This window comes from Hibiscus syriacus, unplaced genomic scaffold (genome assembly GCF_006381635.1).
Source record: "Hibiscus syriacus cultivar Baekdansim isolate YM2019G1 unplaced genomic scaffold, ASM638163v2 tig00110118_pilon, whole genome shotgun sequence".
In the NCBI taxonomy this organism is placed as follows: Eukaryota; Viridiplantae; Streptophyta; class Magnoliopsida; order Malvales; family Malvaceae; genus Hibiscus; species Hibiscus syriacus.
In genome coordinates, this window is record NW_024062595.1 from 505,412 (window position 1) to 525,192 (window position 19,781).

Below are 19,781 nucleotides of genomic sequence, written 5' to 3' on the forward strand. Positions count from 1 at the left end.
GTCAGATAGATATAATGGAACAAGTGACTAATGGGTAACTTTCAACACACATATCCAAAATACCAGCAAAAAATTCTGATGCCTTGCCAACTCCCTCTTTCAACCCCACACCAACTCCAAAAGTAACTGCCGAGCACACCTAAACATAACAATGAATACCCAAAATGTCTTCAATCCACAAAGGACTATATGAATCCACATTCAATAAAGAATAAACAGCAACAATTTTGACAGATCTTACCCAAAATGCAACGGTTTTAGCAGATGATACATAAGCTTTATTTTCCTGAAGTTTCTCCTTGGAATTAGCATAAGAATTCTCCTCATCTGCAGATTTATCCCATAAATCCACCATTTTCTCCAAAAAACGATGAAAAAGATTCAATTTTAGGATATTAATATAAATTCCTTATGTTGATAAAAAATTAAATCACCTTCAGACAGTTGATCCTCCTGCTCCATTCCCTGGCGCGAGCAACCGGGAAACATATTGCCTGCCGGTTATGGCTCACTGTAAGAAGAATCACAAATTAAAATGGAAAATAAAAAAAACAAAAACATGATCAAAATATGCCGTCAGCTAGTCCTCAATTTGAGATTATCCGGTACTTAAAATTAAAAATTAAAGTTTTGCTTGGCTGAGTGAAAATATGAAAGGATGAAAGGGAGAGTGAAAAGTTGATGGGAAAGACAAATGAGAGGGTTGTCATTTCTCAAATCTACCAAGCAATGAATGGAAAGAAATTTCTCATTCATTCCTAACCAGCAAACCAAAGAAAATGAAAATAAATAAATTTTTATCTTTCTAATCTTCTACCTTTAATTTTCATTTTCCAACCTTCTTTCCACTTTACAAAGTACAGCCTAAATGTTGTTACTTTTATTTGAAAATTTTAGTTTAAATGTTTAATCATCAACACTATTAGTATTTTCTACCCATTCTTTTATCAATATACTCAATAAATTTCATCAGCTTCACAAGCAAATAATTATGAATTCAGGAAACACACATTATACTAAGCAAATTTTGACAGAGAAGAATACTTATTGTATCAACAATTGAACTATTTTTTTTAAACTTGTAAGTACATTGATTAAATCTCAAACTTTGCGGGAACTGACGGTATATTTTGACCTTAAAAAACGAACGCTTCAACGCACAGAGCATAAGAGCATGGCGGAAAGAGACCTGAATGGAGAACGGAGAGACGAGGATTTGTGAACCGGAGTCCGGTCCATCTGGGAGACTGAACCGTAGTCGAAACAGAGGAAAGTCTGAGATCGAAATTGAGGGCGATGCAAATGGCACCGCCATGGGGAACGACTGAAACTAATCCCATGGAAGCTTCAGCTATGAGCTCCAGCGAGAATTTTCTTTTCGGCAATTTTGATATGAATGGGAAAGAAGGTAAAGAGACAAAGAGATAGGCCCAAATAAATTTTATCCACTGACATTGATTCAGTATCGTTTTATTTTCCCCCGGGAATTAACTGTGTTTAGCTCTTTGTGGTTAAGAAATGACCGGTGACGTCACTTTTTAACGGAATATAAGATTATCAGTAGGAATTAAAGATTACCAGTGAGAATTAAAGATTACCAGGGAATAGGATTACTGTGAATGTTGTATTTTGTGTTTAGTTTGTTTAGCAAGAATGTAAGATTACCGTGTTTGGTTAAATGAATAAAAGATTATTGGAATGTATATTTTATCAAATCGTCCTTATTATATATTTATTTTTTTAACAAGTTAGAAAATATTTATATATTTTCTTTAAAAAAATTAAATTCATAAAATTTATATAATTTTTTTACAAAATTGAAAATATAAAAATATTTAATGAAATGGTAAATTTTTATTTTAACTCTTGAACTTTATATAAAATTTTAATTATAGATTTTTTTTATAAATATAAAATAGTTTAAGGATAAATTTGTAATTTAATCTTCGTAGAATTTTTATTATTCAATGACAGAATAAGAATTTTTTTGAAAGAAAACTTTTTTTAAGAGCATTTTAGTCGAAAACGCTGGTAATCCAACAATACCTAAGGAAATGGAGGTAATGACATTTCCGGTAATATACCCCAAAAAATCTACTTTGGTAATGTAAGATTACCGGGAATAACATTCCCGGCCAACCAAACGGGGAATGTGGATTTCATTCTCATGGGAATCTCACATTCCCCTAACCAAATACACTCTTAGGGTCAACAAAACACGACTCTAATAAAATATTGTTTTAGGGTAAAGTACACAAATGATAATTAATTTTTGAGTAACTTTTCATTATTCACCGACTTTTAAAAGTAAAAAATTAGTTACTGACATTGTTGATTTATAACAAATAGATCACTCACTGTTAACCGCCGCAGTAAATGAATGATAACGTAAACACCATTTGATTTCCTTTTCTTTTTCTTCTCTTTCAGCTGAAATATGTGGATAGCTTGGTGCCGTATCTCAAGTTTGGGAACATGTCCAGCTAAAATATCAATCCCTACAGAGCTGACCTTTGTTCTGCTTAGATTTAGAGTTTTCAGATCGGCTCCAATGCATACAATCATTTCAATAGAATAATCCCCAATAGAGGTAGGGTTGAGATCCAAATGTTCTAGCATTTTCACATCAACTAAAAAATCAAGCCGGTTCAGAGAAGATTTGGATACATCTAAATAAGGTAAGGAACTTGCTTTTATATGTAAGAAGACCTTAACCTCACTCGTGAAAGTTGTTCCAGAAAAAACAAGCTTCATCACCATCGTCTTCAAGGATAGAATCAATGGCACAATTAATCATGTTCAGACATTTAAGAGATGACAGATTTGAAAAGCTCGTAACATTGGTCCAAGCAAGATTGTGGAAGCTCTGCTTGGGGAAACTTAAGGACCGAAACCCTTTTGTTAGATATTTTACTCCCCCATAGATCAAGGTATTGTAGCTTTGTCAATACCTAAACCAAAATAGACACCGCAACTCATTTTAACTTGAAAATAAAAAATAACTAATAGATCTTAAAATCAATCATTCAAAATGGTACATCTAAACTTAGAATAACAATATATGATGATTGAAATATAACTAAGCTCGTCTAGTTCTTAAAAATGATTTTAACTGCACTGACACAATATAACAATTGAGCATCCAAATTCTCATCTAAATAAAGTGCTTACAAAAAGCGAAAATTACCAACTTAGTTTGCAGAGTCTTGCAAAACTCAAGAGGCATGAATCATTAGAAATTTTGGATGGGCGTCCCTTACGAATGCCACTTGCATCACCTGTCATCTCTCCCAAAACTGACCACTCTTCAGGTCCGCGATGCTGTGTTAACAACTAGTGGCCTTTGATGCATTTTGCCCACCAAGAACACTTAGATTACTATACTTGATGATTTGTTGGCTTTTAACTGAAGATGTTATCTAACTATTCTTAAAGAAACATCCTCAAGTTGAGATACGGCACGAAATTATACAGAATATTTTAGTAGAAGAAGAAGAAGAAGAAATAGAGGGTAGTCAAAGGGTGTCTCACATGATCAAATGTGCTAAGTCAGTTGATCAAACGATAGTAAAAGGGTGTCTCATATGGTCAGGCGTGCTAAGTCAGGTTGTTTAATGTACCACATCATCATTATGTTGCTACAGTAACGTCTGTTAGCGACAAATAATCGATTTGTTATAAATCGATGATGTTAGTGATCAATTTGTTACTTTTGAAACATTAATGGTGAAAACGAAAACTTACTCAAACATTAGTGACCATTTTTTTGTTGTTTTTTAATATTGAATTAACTTAAAATTTTCATTTAAATTTTGATTATAAATAAAATTTTAATTTATAAAATTATTAACTGCATCATATGTCCTCAAAGTATAACCCTCATTTTAAATTGGTCCCTAAACTTTTAAATGTTCCAAATTTATCCTTAAAGTATGACTATCATTCTAAATTTGTCCTCAAACTTTTGAACATTTCAATTTCATCCCTAAATTTTGATATTCATTTTAAATTAGTCCCTAAACTTTTTAAACATTTCAATTTCATCCAAAACTATACATATATACTAATCACATCCGTTGTTAATAAAATCTTTAGGCCAATTTATATTATTATATGTTTGAAAAAAAATTAGGTTAAAATATGGTTGAAACTAATTACATATTTGGATGAATTTGGGGATGAAATTAGAATGTTCAAAAAGTTTTGGGACCAATTTAGAAAGAGTATCATATTTTAGCGATGAAATTGAAATATCTAAAAGTTTAAGGACCAATTTAGTTTAGGGATGTAGTTAATTTTGTTTAAAATTGGACAATTAAAATTATTTTATTTTTAATTAAATAATTTGATTATTTTATAATTTTATTGTAATTTTCTTTATTTTTTTCAATTAATCTTTTGCTTTAATCCAATTTTGATAAATTTAAATTAATGTTATTCAATCACCATAAAATACATATATAACTTTAATTTTTAATTTTGACAATAAAATTCTTAGTTTTAAATTTGATATATTGATTTTATGTTTTACTCGGTTTGATCTTCATATTCTATGTCTTTAAACTTTTATTCTCATTAATTCCTAACACGTTTATATTTTCGTTAAATATATATTTTCTAAAAATATAATTTAATTCTTACAAGAACTTTTATCTTCCGAAACGAGTTTAAACATTTTAAAATGGATTCCAAGAATATTAACCAAACATCTTCGTCAAACAAAGTTTACCATCCTCCGTTTGAGTAAAACCGTCGAGACACTTCGTCAGCGTAAAGATAATTGTGTCTATTAATCAAATTCTTCTAAAAAGACAAATGAGTCGTTATATTTTCTATCATAAGTTTTAAATTAGATCATTTATGTCATTCTCTCAACTAAGAAGGGCAACTTATTATATTAAAGTCATCTCTGAAAACTGTCAGTTTTTCATCAATTGAGACTTAAAAAAATCTCTTTATTTATTGAAACTTTTAAGGAATACGTATTTTTCGGTTGTAAGAGTATCAAAGTTTCCGAATCAACTATTGTGCATAGATAAAACAAAACCTCTAATAAACTTAAATGATCTATCAAAATGAACTCCAAAATCTAACGATTGAGTCTATAACATGCTAACATACAAATGTCAGTTAAAGTCCTCTCAATTACAATTAAAAAAAGAAAGATTGAATTCATTGATACTCATTTATATTATTTACTTTCCTCCTATCTTTTTTTTCCTTTTATTCTTTACGAAAATTTACAGCTTCTATACCTTTTTCCTTTATTCTTCATAATGTAACTTTTCATCCGAAGCAGAAAAAAAAAAAAAAAAAAGATAAATCATCAACTATCAATACAATATATTTATTAATAATTATACGTACAACTATATTGAAGTTACTTAGAATATTATGAAATTTAAATTTATTCAACTATTTAAATTGTAAAAAATTATGTTATATACATAAATACGATTTAAATTAATTTAAAAATCTTTCAATATAATTTTCATTAATTTATGGATGTGTTAGCAATATAATTTATATTAATTTATGAATGTATTAACAATATAATTTATTATTAAATTTTATATTAATTTAAAAATTATGAATGTATTAGCAATATAATTATGTTATATTGATTTATGGATGTATTAACAATAATTTAATAATATATTATTAATTTATTTTAAATTCAATTTAAATGTTAGTTTTGTTTATTATTAAATAATTTTAAGGTTTAGTTTATGATTAGGTGTACGTGTATTTTATCCTTTTTTATATTAAAATCAAGAATTTATCACGCTATTCTGATTTATCGAAAACAAAACAACTGAAGTAACATTTGGAAGTTAGGGTCCCAAACTACAAGCCCATTTATTTATGTAAAATGCAAATATTATTACATACTAGAGTCTACTCTTTCACGGTGACAACCACATAATATCCAAGATTTTGACTAGAGAAAACAACCCATCAAGGAACACCAGTCGTATTTTCATATCATATATATCTTAAGACGTCTGCAATTTCATCAGTTCTGAGCCTGCAATGACATAAATACACTAGTTAGCAACATTTTGCAGTAGCAATTTATGAAAATACTAGTTATCTTAAGGGCGTCGAAGGTACCAAGAAGCGCTGCTTGTAAAATTCGACTAAATGTTTTGAATCAGTGATCTTCGTCTGTTTATACGCATCAATCTTGTTCAGCTCCTAGATCGTCAAATTTATCAACACATAAGTATTGGAAAGAAAGGAAATCAAGACAGAAACGTTGCTAAAGCATATGTATCAGATTAGTACTAAGCCTGTTGATCTGAATGTTTCGAGATAGGACCATGATTGTGCAACTGATGCAGTTGTGATTGGAAGATAAGAAAGAAAGAAAATTCCCCCTAAAAGGCTGAGGAGGCTAATTCGGCATGAACAATAACTTTAAGAAAAACAATCATCAATTCAAAAATCGAAACAGTACGTTAACATTGAAAAAGTTTGCATTTCTTCAGCAGTGGAGTAACTATGAATGTGTAGGCCATTCTGTTTGAAGTTTTAGATTGGCTAGAAAACAAGTTTACACCAAAACTAGGTGCATATGCTTTCAAAAAAAGAAAAAAAAAATTGTGCGTATGCATGTAGTTTTTAGATTATACCTCAATCCATGCTGCCAGTTTAGGCAGGCCAGCGGTAATGTCATACTTAAACACCTCAGATAAGAAGATCAGGAATCTTTCAACAAAAGGAATGTAGGCAATATCCGCCTGAAAAAAAAAATTGCTCATGTATCATAACAGAAAAACTCAAATGATATGCAATGATATATCCAAAGCTATAATTGATAACAATTTGCTTCCTGAACTTCCCATTTTCCAAGTATCTATGTCGGCCTATGCCCAGATTGGTGTGAATAAATAATCCTTCATATATTATGATTTTTATCATGCATATGCATATCAGACACTCTCTCCTTAGTCCATGGAACATAGAATAATAGTTACCAAACTATAGATGTTTCTGAGAGATTATAATTAAGGTAACCTTTTTCAGGTTTGTAGAAGCATTGAAACTTGACTATGAAACAACGACAACAGACCACAGCACTAGGGAAATCCAATTTACCAGACTAAAGTCCTGGCCAAGGAGGAAACGGCCGTCATATTTTTTAAGAGCTTATTCCAAGTGATCAAAAGCAGCACCTGAAGCAAGTCCTCCTCCAAGAACTTCTTCTTCTCAGGATCCTAAGACATTCTCAAAAGATTACCATGGTTAATATAGGTGGAAACGAAACCTTTTCAAAAGCAGTGAACAGTTCAGCCGATCGTACATTAGGTTAAAGAGAAGGTCCTTCAAAGTTGCTATCAACATATTTAATCAGATCAAGACTCTCCCCAATGACTTTGCCATTATGTTCCAAGGATGGCACCTGAAGATGAAATTAGTTACATAGTAAATAAACAGGAGGGAAAAGGGTTCATAAAGCTCAAACAATGGTGACCCCAAAATGATAGGAAATTCATGCAATTTTATAATATAAAATAAGTCCAAGCATTAAAACGTTCCAATAAGTTGACAAATTAATCAGCTCAGGTTAATGGACCTTAACGCATACATGAATTTTTTTTGATAAAATTCTCCATGGACAAAATCAAATAGATCTACTCAGGGACAGACCGAAGCTCTTGAAACTTTCAATTTCTTATATAATTTAAGTATTTTCTATTGAAAATTTGTTTTCGGTCCTATAATTTTATAAATTCTACCATAACTGGAACCAATGCTCATTATTGAGAAAGCCAAATATATGCCTTGTCTCACCTTGTTTTCAGGGTAAACTTTTTCCTTGTACTAAGCAGGTCTATTAGGAAGGTCCAAAGGAACCAATTTAATCTTGTCTTGCAATCCTTGCTACCCAACCAATTATTTACGTTAAAAGGAGTTGGAAAAAATAATAAACAATTCCATGCTTTAAAAAAATGGAAACAAAATCAAGTAAACAACCTTATAATTCCTGGTGATCCAAACACGCTGCGCAAAAGGGCAACTATAAGAAGTATACAACCTTTAAAAGAAGATGACAAAAAATAAGAAGGAAAAAGAGATCAATTTTGGCAATAAACACAAGCAAGTGCAAAAAGTAGAACACAAAAAGATCAATGAAAAGAAAGCCCAGAAAATAAAAAGTGAAACCTGGTAGTTCCATCGAAGAACGGGGGTTGCTCAGCGGTGGCGCCCAATGGAGGAGGCAAAGACTCTACAGTTATAAAATTGCAAAACAATGACAAAAATACATGATTTTTAGTGAAACCCATAACCTTTTCTATGATAACCTCTTACTGAGGTGTTTTGCCTTATCCTTTTGAATCATTGGAATCATAAGATTTGTCGTAATTTGTACGTTATCACATACATAACACTCTTTTTAAACTATATGTTAGTATTAATATAATTTAATTTCGATAAAATAAATAATTGATTTTAAATTGATATAAAATTAAATCACAAATCTATTATAACTTCAAACTTTCTAAAATAGTTATTCATTCCATAAATATTCATTTCCATCATCAATCCTTTAACTTTCACAACTTTGCATTTAAATCACCATTTATGAGTTCTCTTTAGAATTCACATAAACTTTTCAATTTAATTTAAAGAGAAAATAACCTCAATGACCAAAAATCTCATATAATATACGATTTTAACCAACTTTTTCGTGATTTGCCAAAATGACCAACAAAATCGCAATGCGATCGCTAATTCGCAACGCGATCTCCATTATCGCAAATCAGTTTCCAGATTCGCAACGCGATTATGACTATCGCAATGCAATTTTCCAATTTCGCGTTGCGTTTTTCACAATTCGCAATGCGAATAAGTAAATCGCAATGCGAATTTGAAAAATCGCAATGCGATACTGACTATCGCAATGCAATTTTCCTAATTCGCATTGCGATTTACGTATTCGCGTTGCGATTTTCATAATTCGCAATGCGAATACGTAAATCGCAATGCGAATACGTAAATCGCAACGCGATTAAGTAAATCGCAATGCGAATTAGGAAAATCGCAATGCGAATACGTAAATCGCAATGCGAATCTGACTATCGCAATGCGATTTACATAGCGCCATTCGTATTAACGCGTATTTTTTTTTTCAAATTCCAAACACGAATTTTTTCTTAATATATCGAAAACTGAACCGTCCACAGTAATCGCAACTCATAACCTCAAACCTAAAATCACAACACTCATTCCATCTCCATCTCTCACTCTCTACGGCGAAATCCGTCCCCATCTCCGAAGATTTCCGTCCCCATCGTCGGCGAAATCCCTCACAACCATTCACGGTCAGAAATCCCTCACAATCATTCAGAAATGGAAAATCAACCTCCGAGGGTTAGTTTTTTTAATTATTTTTATTTTGAAATTTTTGCATTATTTTAGGTTTTCATATTGAAATTGATGATAAGTTTACTGGTAATTTCAATAATAGTTTAACCATTTCACTTAGATTTCTTATTAAATTCATTCGATTGCTGCCAATACTGCTAAACTGTTTAGTATTTAACCCTGTGAAGTTAGTATTTGTCTTTGTTTTGTCTTTTGGTTGAAGTAATGCATAAAAGAATAGTTTCGAGAATGAAAATCGCAACGCGGAAATGACTATCGCAACGAGAGAATCACAACGCGAAATGAAAATCGCAACGAGATAATCGCAACGCGAAACCAAAATCCCATTGCGATTTTCATTTCGCGTTGCGATTTTCATTTCGCGTTGCGATTCTCTCGTTGCGATAGTCATTTCCGCGTTGCGATTTTCATTATCTCGTTACGATTTTCATTTCAACCAAAAGACAAAACAGTGTTGCAAATTTTAGTTTCAAGAATAAACTACTATTTATGTTTATTGTTTTTGGTATATCTTCACAGTGTAGTTTTTGGTATATCTAACTTGGTATGTTTATTGTTTTTGTAGAAATTTTTTTCGGCTTCATTGACATTAAGGAATAAAGTTAGCCTAGCCACTACAATTGCTTCGAAGCTTTCACCTGCACAAAGAAAATTGTTTGAGGAAACCTGCTTCGGGCCATGGCTGAGAGTACAACATCCGGGTGGAGATGCTAATTTGACCCATTTGTGGCTTCAGACCATGACTAGCGATCTACCCGACAATATACAACGTGGTGAGGAAGAGATATGATTCTATTTTCCACCGGCGTATACTTGTTTTGGGCGGAAGAAGTTCTGCTTAATCACTGGTCTATGATTTGGACACGATGATGTAGGCTGATACACTTGTCATATCACCCGCCCATCATGGTTATCCAGGGTTTTTCCTGATGAGTCAACAGAGAAGCCGAACTTACACGTCGACGACCTGAAGAAATTGTTTAATAAGAAAGATGGTTTTACTCGGATGAATGACGTTGATGTTGTCCGAGTATGCCTTCTATTACTTTTGTATGCCGGCTTTTTAGGCAGAGAGGCCAGACAACCTATTCCTCAGGAGCTAATATTATTGGTAGAGGACCTAAATGCATGGAATCTGTTTCCGTGAGGTTCGTATATATGGAAAGCTACCTGGACTAAGTTGTCATCTGCCTTTGATGACCGCAAAAGTTTGCGGGGCGATGGGTCGAAATACACTTTGTCAAGCTTTGTTTGGGCCTTTAAGGTAAGAATTTCTATATAATGTTTTCAAAATTATAATTAATTATTTAACAATTACTAATGTTTGTTATTATATTGTTTGTAGATTTGGATATTCGAGGCTTTCCCCAGCATGCAGACATATGCATTAAAAACCTCAAATGATATTCCTAGGGTTATTTCCTGGAAGAGGAAACGTCTGTTGGATTGGGAAGACTTAATACCATATGTGACAATAAATAATGTAAGTTAACACAAATACTATCATATATAAACAAGTTATTAATAGTAGACGTTTAACTTTGTTTGAGTTTTTATATTTTTAGGAGGCCAACTCTCCATTAATGAGACTGACACCCACGGAGGCTGAGCTTGCCACTGATTGGTGGCAAGCTAGTTAGCGTTTTCTTGATGGCACAAATGATGAGCAGCCTCCACTTCCTCCACTTCGAGAGCCATCACCTGATCGACCCGACTATACACCTCTACAACGAGAGCCATCACCTATCCCGTCACATCATCGAGCCTCTCTCCACCATCACCTCATGATAGGCGACCGGCAAAGATGCCACGACTTCTATCTCCCTGTTCTCCACCTCCACCTCCACGGGATGAGTCAAGGGAGTTACGTGATGAGGTCAATGCCTTGCGTGAGGAGATCGGTACTCTACGTGATAACGATGGTGCATGGCGTGTGGAGGTGTCTACTTTACGTGGTGAGGTTGTCGCTCTACGTGAGATGGTAGTATCGTTGCAGAATTAGGTTCATACTCTACGCAACGAGGTAAGTTTAAGATTTTCCATATTTAACTTGATGATAAATTTACTCGTAATTTCACTTAGATTAAACTGTGTATTCTTTAACACTGTGAAGTTAGTATTTGTCTTTGTTTTGTCTTTTGGTTGAAAGTAAATTTGTTCGGTTGCTGCCAATTCTGCTAAACTGTGTATTCTTTAACACTGTGAAGTTAGTATTTGTCTTTGTTTTGTCTTTTGGTTGAAAGTAAATTTGTTCGTTTGCTGCCAATTCTGCTAAACTGTGTATTCTTTAATACTCTGAAACTATTCTTCTTCTGCAAATTGAAACTTGAATGAATTGCATTACTTCAACCAATAGACAAAGACAAATACTAAGTTGACAGTGTTGCAAGTTTGAAACATATTTGCCTTTGTTATCTGATGCATTTTGTGAACTATGATAGAATAATGACTTGGGTGAATTCAATGTAAGTTTGAAACATATTTGTCTTTGTTTTCACTGTTTAAATATCATGTCTGTTTATTTACTGATATTTGTATTTAATTATTTAGCGGACCGATAAGGTGGATGCTTTACGTCGGGTTTTTCTTGCACGACAGAGTTCACGCATCAGACGTCGTGCACGTGCTATTAAGTCTCCGTACACCCCAATAGTGCGAAGACACCGCAAGAAGAAGCCCGACTCGCCTGTCATCCCTCAAGAGTCCACTCCTATCGTTGAAGAGGCCCCTATCATTCCTCGAGAGTCCCCTTCCACCGTTCAAGAGGCCACTGTCATCGTTGAAGATGTCCCTCCCACCATTCAAGAGCCCGATTCACATGGCGTCATATGTAGGATTCTTGAGAAACCCTCTGACGTGCTGGACATGATGGATTCAAGTTGGCTCTCGTATGAGTTACCGGCCAGTACCATACCGGTATCTGAAGTGGAGAGGAGACAACTACCGGACACAATTCTGGATAACACCCTTTGGGCTAAGACCGCAGTTGATTTTTATCTACATGAGCGGAGCCAGGGGTGTTTTACTGACATATGCAAGCTCAACGATGATATCTATTTGTTGCTTGATTGGTCTTGGTGGGGCGTATTATTAGGGGTCGAAGACAATGGCTATTTCGATGGAGGGGTAAGTCTTATATTTTTCTTATATTTCAATTTGATTATTTTTTTAAAATTTATGTAAGTTACTAATATATGTATTTTTTTGTAAAATAGCATATCGATGCGTGGGTGTCACGCTTCTAATAATTAGGAAACTTAAGGAAAATAAAAGAAATACACGATATACAATTATGCCGACGTCTTTTAATGCCGTTCACTTGAAGAATCAACGAGATGAATCATTTGCGTTGGGCAATGGACAAGCTAAACTTTATCCTGCATGGTGGGAGGTCGATAAGGTTAGTATTTATTTTAGATTGAGTTTAAAGGTATTCATAAATAAGTGCGCAAATGAATGAATTATTACTTATGATTGCAGGTGTTTATCCCTGTTTTGGAATGTAAACATTGGCTTCTCGTCGAGCTTCAGCTCCCATCCCTTAAGGCAATAGTATATGACAACATGATAAATTACATATCGTTGGCTGATTTAAGAGATATTATTAAGAGATGGAGCTCTCATTTGGCTAAATTTTTGGATGCGATAAATTATTGGACTCGTTCTGGAAACAAGAAGCCAAAGAAGCTCAATATTACAATTAGCAGAGACGAGACCGCACCACAACAAACGAAATGACCCAGAGGGGATTGTGGTCCTCTCGTATGCTTGGCGTTGGAGCATTTGATCATAGGAAGTATAAAGTATCTACCTCCCACAGATAGAGATAGAGCTGCAGTAGGCTTGTGGTTTTGGCATTATATGGCTAGATCGATATATACGAGACGCTGCCTACCTGCATCCGTGTTATAAAAATGTCCATAAACAATTGATAAGTTTATAGGCTTGTAGTTTGAAAATGTTTGGTTAAGTACCTAGAATTCAATAATTTGTTGTTTGTAGGTTTTAGATGTGTAGAAAGTGTTGTTTGAGCAAATGTTTGGTTTCTGTAGGTTAATCTCAGAAGTGAGCTGCGTGAAAATGATGTATGGCTGCAAAAGTTGATTCAATAGTAGATGAGGAAATAAGAATTATTGCTTATTTTTTGATTGTTTAATTGATTGTAAAAGATGATTTGTAAAAGTGATTTGTTTAATTGATGTGAACATAATTCTTATTTGTGCTTGTTTAATTGATTGAAATGTAATGGTTGATTTTGTTGATTTCAATCTGCATTATGTTGAAGGCAAAAATGACTATCGCAATGCGAAATGAAAATCGCAACGAGAGAATCGTAACGCGAAATGAAAATCGCAACGAGAGAATCGCAACGCGAAACTAAATTCGCATTGCGATTTTTATTTCGCTTTGCGATTCCCTCGTTGCGATTTTCATTTCGCATGCGATTCTCTCGTTGCGATTTTTATTTTGCATTGCGATTCTCTCGTTGTGATTTTCATTTCGCATTGCGATAGTCATTTCCACGTTGCGATAGACATTAAGATGATTGCGAACGTCATTTCCGTGTTGCGATAGTCAAATAATTGCCTAATAAGTGATAACAACTGAACAGTTCATAGCAATTTTTAAACTCAAGTTACTAATACATGCCTAACTGAAAATGTTAAAAGTTCACACATAAAATCTACATAATACAAAGTTTGCATTTAAAAATCACCTAAGTTAACAGTCCCAAAAGGTGAAGCCAGTTGTGATTGGGATTTTAAAGATGATTGGGATTTTGATTGCCTTTTTCTTGACACCATATGAGCTTTGGATTTTGATGAGGATCCATATTTTGGTAGAGGAAAAGATGATTGTGATGGCACTGGTGATCCACATGTCAACCTTGTATGACCACTTTCCTTGCACCGACTACATGTCGATCTCTTCTTCTCTTCACCCTTAGACGGTATACGATCGTGACTTTTTGGTCGGCCAGGTAGCCTTCTGTCCATGGCTGGTGGCAAAACTGTTTGTAAGTCATCTGGTATGTCCCACTCAGAAGGATGTGGAATAGGGTAGACAATCTCGCCATAAGTCTGTCGATATACTTCTGTAGTGTAGCAATCCATAGCGTATGCGCTTGAATCATCTTGGTTTAGATGAAGAGAAACTTTTATAACATGGCCACATGGATAACCAGATGTTTTCCATTTCATACAACTATACGTCTTTGCATTTAGATCGACAAGCCCATTTAAGTTATTATCCAGTACTTCAAACAAAGTGTTTGAACATGGTTCAACTCTCCATGATGTTGACTTCACAACACGTTTCGTTATCTTTTTTTCTGTCCATGGTGTAACACGATGTTCCAATGTTCCTGTAAATTTAAATAAATAATACTTAGTAAAATATATGATAAGTTACGAATTTAAAGAAATAATACATGCATGGTTTCTTTTCTTGTAGTACCACTGTTGAATAGAGGCTCGAAAAAACTCCATTAACATAGTAATGGGTAATTTCTGGGAATGACGACTTAGAGCGTTGATTGATTCTGCATTATTAGACGTCATGAAACCATATCTTGCTCCAAGTTGATGTACTCTTGACCATCTTTCAAACCCGACATCTTTTAGTGTTTGAGCACACTGAGGCAAAACACGTCTTAAACAGTTTATATGCTTATTAAAATCTACTTCCCGATAAGCGTTTACAGCGTTCCAGTATGTCCATTTGTGATTTTTTATACCAGCAGACCTTGATTTTAGATTTCTATACAAATGAACACCACAAAGTCCATGAAAAACATCTGGGAAACACCTTCTAACAGCGTTGTCAATTGAGTTTGCCCTATAGGATATGATTGTCAGATTGCTAATAGGACCTATACAATCCCTAAGATGCCCCATAAACCATGTCCATGAATCAGAGGTTTCAGATTTGCCAACCCCGTAAGCTATTGGCAATATCCCATTGTTAGTATCCATGGCTACTGCTAATAAGTTTACTCCAAGGTATCGACCTTTCAAATGTGCTCCGTCAACTATAATAACTGGGCGCATGCAAGTAATAAACGAACGAATCTACAAAATAATATACACAAGAAATATAATCATTTAAATGTGATATGCATGTAACTAACAAAAATGAGTCAACAGAATTATATTGATTTACTAACCGCAGCACCAATGGCGATAAACAGCAACTCAAAGCGTCCATCTCTATCTGTTTTGATATGAGTTACCGACCCAGGATTTTTCAGCTTTAAATTGTAACAATAAGCCGACAGTTGGGCAAACGATGCTTCTGACGACCCCCTCAACAATTCCAAGGCATAACATTTGGCTCTCCAAGCTTGAGAATATGATATACTAATCTTGAACCGAGCATTCATGTCAGTCATAATTTCATGTCCCCGATAAACCCTGCCATTCAAAACATTAACTCAGCCAGAAAACCACCCAACACCTTTTTGTTTGTCTGTCTATGGTGAGGAAAAACTTGGGTTCTTGAACATGTATGTTTATCAATAAAAGTCCTAACTTGAAACATTTCGCAATCTTTTATCCTCATTACAATCATACGCCACGTACAGTTTTTGTCAATCATACACCTTGTTTCGAAACGATCTTTGCTTGATTTGTTAACTTTTAGTTGATAGCCATCTTCCACACATTTCGTATACAAAGCTATCTTCAAGTCTTTCTTTGTATCAAAACAATCATCTTTCTTGATACGAATAACTTTTGTGTAACAATCAACTGCTTTCTTTACCAACTCTTCTTCTGGTATCTGAAGTAATTCTGGCATATTCCAGTTATACTCCCGTGGCATTTCTTTCTTCGGGGACTTTTTCTTCTTCTTTTTCTTCTTCAGGATTATATGAATTACAAAATGGATGTTCAACATGTTCATTCACAGTCGTAACTTCCTCCTCATTATCATCACAACATCTTCCTCGGCAACGGCTGTTCATCATCAAAATTCAGGTATTGACCATATCAAAATCATTACACGCAGGGTCTATTTCTTCTGAAACATCATCAAATCCGAGTATTGACCAATATCAAAGTCCGGGTATTGACCAAGATCAAATTTCGAATACTGACTAGTACTCACAATTTTTTCTGTTGGCTCATCATCGTCTAATTGGTCAATACAAAAACCGGAATTTGGTGCTGAAAGTTGATTGGGATTTGGATTGTAGAAAGGATGTGGTTTTTGAGAAAAACTTAGTTGATTACTACCCGCTACTGACCCAACAATACTACTTCTAGGTTCAACAACATACAATGTAACATCATCACTTGAAACACTAATGTAAGCAATGAATCGTTCAACATCTTCATTGTCGGTTAACAAATAAACTTTACCATTTCTCTGATAAGATAGCCTAAATCCACTTAGGGGCTCTAAATTCAATTTCTTTGAAACATGTAACATTAGAGTTTCATAAGTTAACTTTTTTAATGACAGTTTTAGTTGAAGATTCATGGGTAAAGGCATATATTGTAAAACACCATGAACTTCCCCATGACCCTCCAAAACACAATCTATCCAACATGATCAACATTAGAGATTTCATGGTTGTAAATTAATTTACTAAACAAACGAGCTGCGAAACTAAGACTTGTTGCCGGATGGGGAAGGATGTAGGAACGGATATAGGAACGGATGTCGTCAGAGAGAGTGATAGATGGAGATGGAATGAGTTGTGATTTAGGGATTTAGGTTATGAGTTGTTGCTGCTACGTAGATATATACAAAAAAAATTTGTGTTGCTAAACTAAAACCTGTTGCGAACTTTGAAAATCGCATTGCGATTCTTTATTATCTCGTTGCGATAGTCAAAATCTCGTTGCGAAAGTCAGAATCGCGTTGCAAAAGTCAGAATCGCGTTGCGAAAGTCAGTATCGTGTTGCGAAAGTCAGTATCGCGTTGCGATTTTGTATTATCGCGTTGCGATAGTCAGTATCGCGTTGCGATAGTCAGTATCGCATTGCGATTTTCCCAATTCGCGTTGCGATTTACTTATTCGCATTGCGAATTGGGAAAATCGCAATGCGAAATTGGAAAATCGCATTGCGATAGTCATAATCGCGTTGTGAATCTGGAAACTGATTTGCGATAATGGAGATCGCGTTGCGAATTAACGATCGCATTGCGATTTTGTTGGTCATTTTGGCAAATCCGGAAAAAGTTGGTTAAAATCGTATATTATATGGGATTTTTGGTCACTGAGGTTATTTTCTCTAATTTAAAATGGTCCTACACCATTTTACTTATTCCAACCAAACACTAAAAATTCAACATTCAAATAAAAAATTTCCAGCATTGTAGTATCATATTCAAATGATACTCTCACATTTACAACTTTGCAATCAAGTCCAAAAATTTCATAACTATTCGAATTCAACCATGGAATTTCACCAAAATTGAACTTTAGTCCCAAATTAATATTCCAACTTAAACTTCAGGAGTCAATTATTAAAATTCAACATTAAATACCCATAATTTCACAACTTCTCTTAATGAATCATGATAATTACCAATTGTCAAAAATATCTTCATCAAAATATCTCATAGTCAAAGATGAACCAAATTTAAGTTAACTTTCTACTTTAACCATGCAGTTTTAAAAAATACAATTTAATCACTAAATTTTCCCAATTTCAGCTAATAAGGAAAATTAACTTTAATTGCACCAATCCAGAATAAATTTAACTATTCTAAAATAAGGAAATAATATTTCCAACCTTCATCTACCATCCTTCAAATTTTCTTGAAATTTCGGTTCTATCCGATTATCTGATTCTTTGCTAGACTTTATTGCTTTATAGCTTTTAATACAGATGCTGAATCAAAATTATGATTCCACAAAAACATTAATTTCAAACTTTTCTAAATTTATATTTAGCCACTAAACTTTCAAAACTTACATTTTAGTCACTGACCAAAATTTGGGGTATTAAAATGCCCATGTCCTCGAAGCCTAGGACAAACTCATCGCCAATATCTGGTGAGCGAAATGTGACTCTAATATCAACCTCTTGATTTCAGACAGGATCATTAGCCATATCCTACGAATTTAAAGAAAAAAAAGTTATCATCATTCTAGTTTTTTAAGTACTCTTGACACTCTAAAGGCATGTATTTAACTAACACTTATTGCTCTAAACCGCAAGTCCTATGAATGATAAACCTGGTGCTATGATATCAAATGTAACATCTAATCTGACCCGACCCAAAACTCAAAGGATTTGACTATTATATGAAATCACCAGAGTGGTTGTCCATTTTTTTTAAAAAATTTATGAAAATATAAGTATTTTTCCACAGATAAAAAGACACAAACGTTTAAGTTTTACAACGAGGAGCTCCCAAAATAACATCTTAAAATAACCACCAGATTTAAATCAAAGAGATACTAATCATAATACAAAAGGTCTATGAAATACATGCATCTAAAATAATCGAGATGTACTCTGAAACCTGACTGAATCTAGAATTTGCACCTAGCGATAAGCTCCTCTAAATGGCATTAAAAACCTGCGAATGGAAATAAATTTTGAACGTGAGCTACAAGCTTAGGGCACACAGATAACCTACTATGTTACTACATCCATTAAATGTGTATGCTAGCAAGTATGGTCATAAGGAAACAAAATGTATTAAGCATGAGACTAACAAAATATTAATAAATATATATATATATATAGTTTTGCCATTGATTAACAGAAATGCCTTAGCATTGGTATTAAAGTGCCTCAGCACTGATACTAAAGTGCCTTAGCACTGATACTAAAGTGCTTTAGCACTACTGAGAGTATATTAAGATATCTCATACATATTATTGGGCAATCGTCATACATTCAAGTAGCTCGGGTGTCCTCATCATTTCCGAGTATCAAACAAAGGCATAATTTTATGTATTGTTTCTTCTTAACGTTCTCATTCTTATCACACAACATTAAGGTTTCACTTATAAGCTTATTAGAGAATTTTTTATGACTCTAACCCCTTCCTAAGCTCTTAACAAAAAAATTGGGCTCCTTTCCCAATTCAATACGATAGTATTGAATTAGAGGCTCGCACTCCGTTGTACAAACTTTTACAGAGAATTAGAGGCTAGTTAGGTGGTGTGGAAGCATTATCTGGTAGTGATCAAATAAGACTTCTTTTATAAGAGTATGTGAACTATGTGGTGACTTTGAGGCAATGTGGGGAAGTTATGTTGGGATTTTTGTTAAGTTTTGGTGATGCCAAGTTTTGTAAATATTATGGTGATGATTTGGTCTTTGAATTAGTTGATAACATGTTATGTTGATGAGGACATTTGTTACTTGTTAGTTGTGGTTTTTATGGTAGGTATGTAATACCCATCTCCCGTATATCTTTCC

General features: G+C 33.8%; 1 protein-coding gene, 2 long non-coding RNA genes and 1 pseudogene across 3 annotated transcripts; 1 reads left to right on the top strand and 3 right to left on the bottom strand.

Moving 5' to 3' along the window:
• Positions 1–54: 54 nt before the first annotated feature.
• On the bottom strand, positions 55–1,416 carry LOC120215430. Its single transcript, XM_039213127.1, has 4 exons — positions 1,190–1,416; positions 435–511; positions 242–327; positions 55–139 (listed from the first exon to the last, which is right to left on the bottom strand). The coding sequence occupies exons 1-4, from the start codon at positions 1,338–1,340 to the stop codon at positions 100–102; spliced, it is 354 nt and encodes a 117-aa protein (XP_039069058.1). The 5' UTR covers positions 1,341–1,416; the 3' UTR covers positions 55–99.
• On the top strand, positions 529–1,033 carry LOC120215431. The gene is made up of 2 exons (XR_005524956.1): positions 529–627; positions 898–1,033. It is a non-coding gene; the product is annotated as an uncharacterized LOC120215431 (long non-coding RNA).
• A 4,418-nt stretch (positions 1,417–5,834) lies between the features above and the next one.
• LOC120215445 lies at positions 5,835–7,887 on the bottom strand (annotated as a pseudogene).
• A 102-nt stretch (positions 7,888–7,989) lies between these two features.
• Positions 7,990–8,315, bottom strand: LOC120215419. Its single transcript, XR_005524955.1, has 2 exons — positions 8,170–8,315; positions 7,990–8,041 (listed from the first exon to the last, which is right to left on the bottom strand). It is a non-coding gene; the product is annotated as an uncharacterized LOC120215419 (long non-coding RNA).
• Between the last annotated feature and the right edge of the window lie 11,466 nt (positions 8,316–19,781).